The sequence below is a fragment of the Rutidosis leptorrhynchoides genome, chromosome 10 (assembly GCF_046630445.1).
Source record: "Rutidosis leptorrhynchoides isolate AG116_Rl617_1_P2 chromosome 10, CSIRO_AGI_Rlap_v1, whole genome shotgun sequence".
NCBI lineage: Eukaryota > Viridiplantae > Streptophyta > Magnoliopsida > Asterales > Asteraceae > Rutidosis > Rutidosis leptorrhynchoides.
Window position 1 is genome coordinate 339,123,821 of NC_092342.1, and position 6,552 is coordinate 339,130,372.

Sequence of the window (6,552 nt, forward strand, 5' to 3'; positions counted from 1 at the left end):
TGTGGATGCGGATTTACTAAGGCTCGTGTAGTTCGGCCAATCTTGATTTGGTATTGGGTTAAGGGGTTAACCTTGGGCGGTTTATGCTTTTGATATATATATATATATATATATATATATATATATATATATATATATATATATATATATATATATATATATATATATATATATATATATATATATATATATATATATATATATTGTCGTATTGTTGTGTAGTAGCTAACCCCGGGTGTAGCTTAATGGCGTGGTACATATCGTCGTTGGTGTACTTACTTTGTTGTTATTGTTAGCTTGTTGTATAGCGATTGTACGGTATGCTTAAATTAGCTTGCCTTTATGCTTGGATGCTCCGGTATGTGCTATTTGTTTATTATTGTGTGGCGTGTCCATTTTATGCATATATATGTATGTAGTATATTCTCACTCACTAAGCGTTAGCTTACCCTCTCGTTGTTTATATTTTTATAGATTTGCATGGAGGCGGTGGCACGGGTAAGTGTGGGAACTAGTGGACTCGCATAGGTTGCTTTAGAAGACGTGTTTTTGTATTGATTAGGATTAGGTAGCGTTTCCCCAATCACTATGCTCGGTTTTGTTGGAAATTAAAAAAGTCAGGTCGTGTTGCCCGTTCGGATATTTAAACTATGTATTAAATGTTTTAGAAGTTTATTGAACTTATCATTTGTGTTAAAGATGTTTTGGAAACATAATTGGGACCTAAATATTAATGTAAATAAGAAAAAAAATACGGGCCGGTTTAAATACGGGTTGGGTCGTTACATAGACCAAGTGACCGCTTGCCAAATATCAATATCTCCCTGAAAAAATTCACGTAGACTGAATTGAGAAAAGTTACCACGATTCCACCAATTGTAGACCCTATTCCAAACCTCTTGCGCATGATTACAAAAGATAAGAACATGATCCACCGTTTCAAGATAGTCATCACATAAAGGACATCGAACGCTATGTAAATCAATCCCACGTTTATCAAGTTCCATTCTCATGGGTAGCCTCTTTAAGAATGCACGCCAAGCAAATAACTCAATTATTTTGGGGACAAGCGAGTTCCAGATTGTTTCCTCTCCTTGATTACCTGGACTATTCAAATTTTCATCAATGATTTTAGATAATTGTTTCATCGTGAACCGTATATTCGAAGCTAAGGACCATTTCCACAAATCAGAGTCATCAGGATTAAAAGTAAACGAGTGTAACAAATTTGAAAGTTGTACAATTCGTCATGTGTTCTACCAGTGGGAGGTCGTGTCCACTCCCAACAGAAGCTTTGGACAACAGCAAGATGTACCCCATTAGGTGAAGGGCCTTAAACAGCATCAGTAACTGGAGCGACACCATGAGTAGCAGCAGTAACAGTTGGCAGATGATTATTAACAGCAACATCAGAAGCATTTGCATCATCATTGGAGTTAATCTGGATAGTAGCAACATCAATCGAATCACTTAGGTGAGCAAAAGCAGCAACCTGATCAGGGATAACAGCAGTAGTATGATCATTGACAGCAGCAACATGTATGGTATTAGCAAAAATATCTTTAACAGTGACATTGGGTCTTGCTTCTAGTCGAAATAACCTTGGAAACAGAATACTCAAATAGGTATATCCGATCCAAAGGTCATTCCAAAAAGAGTTGTTGTCACCGTTACCAATATTCTTCACGAACGAAGTCTTGAAAGCAATTTGTAGTTCTTCAATCTGTTTTCCTGCACGAATTACATTATTCCAAACACCTAGAGTCGAAGGATTACCCTCCGACATTAAGTTACCACACGAGCCATAAATACTACGAATTACTCTTACCCAAATGGCATAGGTTTTGGTTTTAAACATCCACCACCTTTTGCCCAATAAAGCAAGGTTTTTACACTTTAGGCTCCCAATATTTAATCCCCTCGCCCCGTAAGGTGCAATCACATTTTCCCATTTTACCCAAGAAATCTTTTGACTTGAAAGATCCCCCCCCCCAAAAAAAAACAAAAGTTTCTTCTCACACTCTCAAGTAGTTTTAAAACACATGACGGGGCACGGAAGAGAGAGAAAAAATGACATCGTTCGCATTTTCCACTCCGTAAGACACTTTTTGATTTTTTCAATAACCGATTGCCACACATTTAACTTGTTCATTTTAGTGCCTATTGGGAGGCCTAGGTACACAAAAGGGAATTTCCCGGCTTGACAACCCATTCTTCTAGCAAGTCTTTCAATTTCATCTCACTTGCACCGACCCCATAAACACAACATTTTTGAAAGTTTACTTTGAGACCCGATGAGAGTTCGAAACACTTGAGAATCTTAGTAAGATTAAGGGCGTTTTCTCTACTCCATTCACCGAAAAAATTGTGTCATCCGCATATTGTAAGTGTGATACAAGGACTTTATCTTTACCCATTTCCACCCCCTTAAATATACCCTTATCGATTGTGGCCTTAGTGAGTATGTTCAACTCTTCCACGGCTAGGATGAAAAGAAAAGGTGATAAAAGATTACCTTGTCGAACACCCCTACTCATTGTGAATTCCTTTGTTGAAGAGCCATTGATTAAGACCGAAACCGAAGCGGACTTAAGACAAGAAAGTATCCATTTCCTCCACTTTTCTCCAAACCCCATGCACCGCATAACTTCCATCAAGAAGTCCTAATTTAGTTAATCAAAAACCATTTCAAAGTAGACCTTAAAGATGAAACCTTTTGACCTTGAAACCTTAAGAAAATCTAACGTCTCGTTTGCAACTAACGCTCCATCTAAGATGAATCTACCTTTCAAGAAAGCCGATTGTTCAACACCTACAAGGTTAAGTACCACCTTACGTAGTCTATTTGAGAGGATTTTTGCAATAATATTGTAATAAATACTAATAAGACTAATTGATCTAAAATCCCCAAGTCCCATGGGATCATTTTTCTTTGGTACCAAAGTTATGAAAGAAGCATTACAACCACGCAAAATTTCACCCGTCTCCCAAAACCAAGATATTTCTGCCACGAGATCCTCTTTAATAACGTCCCAAAATTTCTTAAAAAAGAGCATGTTGAACTCGTCCGAGCCCGGTGCTTTTGAACTACCACAATCTTTTATTGCGTCGAGTATTTCTTTTTCATAGATCGTAGCTTCAAGATTGCCAACATTTTCTTGTGTTAGAATCGGATATGATAGTTCTTCCATGCTTGGCCTCTCAATGTCTTGACACCCAAAAAGCTTCGAGAAATGTTTTATTGTTGCTTTATTGATATCTTGAGGCTCCTCATTCCAAATTCCATTTATAGAAAGGCCTCCGATGTTGTTTCTACTATATCTATGTCGAATGAGCGAATGGAAGTATTTTTTGTTTTCATCACCCTCGAGTATCCAGCACACTCTCGCCTTTTGTTGCAACATGTTACATTTTACCCTTTATTTTTCCATCCAATTCTTTCTAGCATCTTTCCATATCTCTCTTTCATTATCGGTTAAAAGCCTATTTTCTGCCATCGATTCCAAGGTTAAAGCAAGATGTTTAAACACCTCAATTTTGCCATCAATTTGGCTACAACTCGAGATGCACTTGTCTTTCAGAGTAGCTTTCAATCTCTTGAGTTTGTTTCTAAAATAGCAATCCTTTCGCACACCACAACCTAACTCTTCATTCCATGATTCACTAATTACTTTATCAATTTCATCCACTTTCAACCATTCATCAAAAACTCTAACGGGCTTAGGGCCAAAGTTATTTTCCACATCTTTCAATAGAATAAGGCAATGGTCCGAAAGAAATCTTTCTAAGCCGGTTACCGATAGATCTGCCCACATTAGATTGAAACTTTCCGTGATTAGAAACCGATCGAGTTTACTATATTTAATCCCATCTTCGCTTGTACAAATGAATTTACGACCTCCCATAGGTAAATTGATTAAGCTGTTGGAGGATATGAAGTCGTTAAACCTTTTCGCCCTACTTGGAATAAACTCACAATTAAATCTTTCATCTTCATCCCTAACCTCATTAAAATCCCCGCCAAAGATATATGTCTCATCAACCCCTCTTGTTATTGATTCTTCTAGACTATCCCACATCCTCATCTTATCGCTATCGTTATGTGACCCATACACGTTGATTAAGCTAAATTTCTTCCCGGAGCTCTTCCATGCACCACGTATGCCAATATAAAATTCACAAGTAAACGTGTCATACACATCAAAAGAGTTAACATCCCATATTATTAACTGCAGGGCCCGGTGCTTTCGAGAAAATCTAACGTCTCGTTTGCAACTAACGCCTCGTTTGCAACTATCACTCCATCTAAGATGAATCTACCTTTCAAGAAAGCCGATTGTTCAACACCTACAAGGTTAGGTACCACCTTATGTAGTCTATTTGAGAGGATTTTTGCAATAATAATGTAATAACTACTAATAAGACTAATTGATCTAAAATCCCCAAGTCCCATGGGATCATTTTTCTTTGGTACCAAAGTTATGAAAGAAGCATTACAACCACGCAAAATTTCACCCGTCTCTCAAAACCAAGATATTGCCGCCACGAGATCCTCTTTAATAACGTCCCAAATTTTCTTAAAAAGAGCATGTTGAACCCGTTCGGGCCCGGCGCTTTTGAACTATCATAATCTTTTATTGCGTCGAGTATTTCTTTTTCATCGATCGGGGCTTCAAGATTGCCAACATTTTCTTGTGTTAGAATTGGATATGATAGTTCTTCCATGCTCGGCCTCTCAATGTCTTGACACCCAAAAAGCTTCGAGAAATGTTTTATTGTTGCTTTATTGATATCTTGAGGCTCCTCATTCCAAATTCCATTTATAGAAAGGCCTCCGATGTTGTTTCGACTATATCTATGTCGAATGAGTGAATAGAAGTATTTTTTGTTTTCATCACCCTCTAGTATCCAACACACTCTCGCCTTTTGTTGCAACGTGTTACATTATACCCTTTCTTTTTCCATCCAAATCTTTCTAGCATCTTTCCGCATCTCTCTTTCATTATCGGTTAGAAGCCTATTTTCTGCCATCGATTCCAAGGTTAAAGCAAGATGTTTAAACACCTCAATTTCGCCATCAATTTGGCTACAACTCGAGCTGCACTTGTCTTTCAAAGTAGCTTTCAATCTCTTGAGTTTGTTTCTGAAATAGCAATCCTTTCGCACACCACAACCTAACTCTTCGTTCCATGATTCACTAATTACTTTATCAATTTCATCCACTTTCAATCATTCATCAAAAACTCTAACGGGCTTGGGGCCAAAGTTATTTTCCTCATCTTTCAATAGAATAAGGCAATGGTCCGGAAGATTTCTTTCTAAGGCGGTTACCGACAGATTTTCCCACATTAGATTGAAACTTTCCGTGTTTAGAAACCGATCGAGTTTACTATATTTAATCCCATCTTCGCTTGCACGAATGAATTTACGACCTCCCATAGGTAAATTGATTAAGCTGTTGGAGGATATGAAGTTGTTAAGCCTTTTCGCCCTACTTGGAATAAACTCACAATTAAATCTTCCATCTTCATCCCTAACCTCATTAAAATCCCCGCCAATGACATATGTCTCATCAACCCCTCTTGTTATTGATTCTTCTAGACTATCCCACATCCTCATCTTATCGTTATCATTATGTGACCCATACACGTTGATTAAGCTAAATTTCTTCCCGGAACTCTTCCATATACCTCGTATGCCAATATAAAATTCACAAGTAAACGTGTCATACACATCAAAAAGTTAACACCTCATATTATTAACTGCCCCCGCCCCCTGGATTGCCCTACCTTTTCTTTTTGAATAAAATCACAATCACTCGATCCCCACATACAATTAATCCAATTCGAATTAACCCGATTGAGTTTGGTTCTTGCACTAAGAAGATGTTTGGTTTAACGGTACGACATAACCGTTTGAACCACGCAATTTTTCCATCCCTTTTGAACCACGCGTTTTATCTACTGCGTTTTATGTACTACTCGTATAATATAATATTTGTTAGTTTTTTTCCTCCAGATAAAAACTAGAAAAATAATATTGCTAGTTGTAAGGTGTTTTTGTATTTTTTTTTTTTTTTTTTTTTTTTCTTTCAAAAAGCCAATATATTTTACTAATAAACACAACATACAACAATTGCGACTCAATTACCTATCGGTGCTCTTTTTTATATGATTGGGAAAGTCTAAGCCATAAATGTAATTCCCATTATATATGCTTTTCTCTCTAATCTATTTCACATTGTGTATATCTCTATTATTATCATTATTTCTGTCACAGTTTAAAGCTTACGATGTTAAATACGGAGTAGAATTTGTGTAGTTTTTTTTTTTCTCTTCATAATTTGTTAAATACGGAGTACTGTTATTTTCAGTTTAAATAACTCGCCAAATCAATGAAAGTTGGGCCAATTTTCTGTGACTCCTACTAATTTACTACTTAATCGGATCACCAACTTGACCAATTCAAATGTCACGTTAAGAATTAACTCTAACACTATCATAGTTTTAAGGCTTACAGTGTTACATACGCTGTAGTATTTGTGGAGTATAT

General features: G+C 36.9%; 1 protein-coding gene across 1 annotated transcript; it reads right to left on the reverse strand.

Annotated features, from left to right (window-relative positions):
• Positions 1-782: 782 nt before the first annotated feature.
• Positions 783-1,148, reverse strand: LOC139871401 (uncharacterized). The gene has a single exon (XM_071859116.1). The coding sequence runs from the start codon at positions 1,146-1,148 to the stop codon at positions 783-785; it is 366 nt and encodes a 121-aa protein (XP_071715217.1).
• Between the last annotated feature and the right edge of the window lie 5,404 nt (positions 1,149-6,552).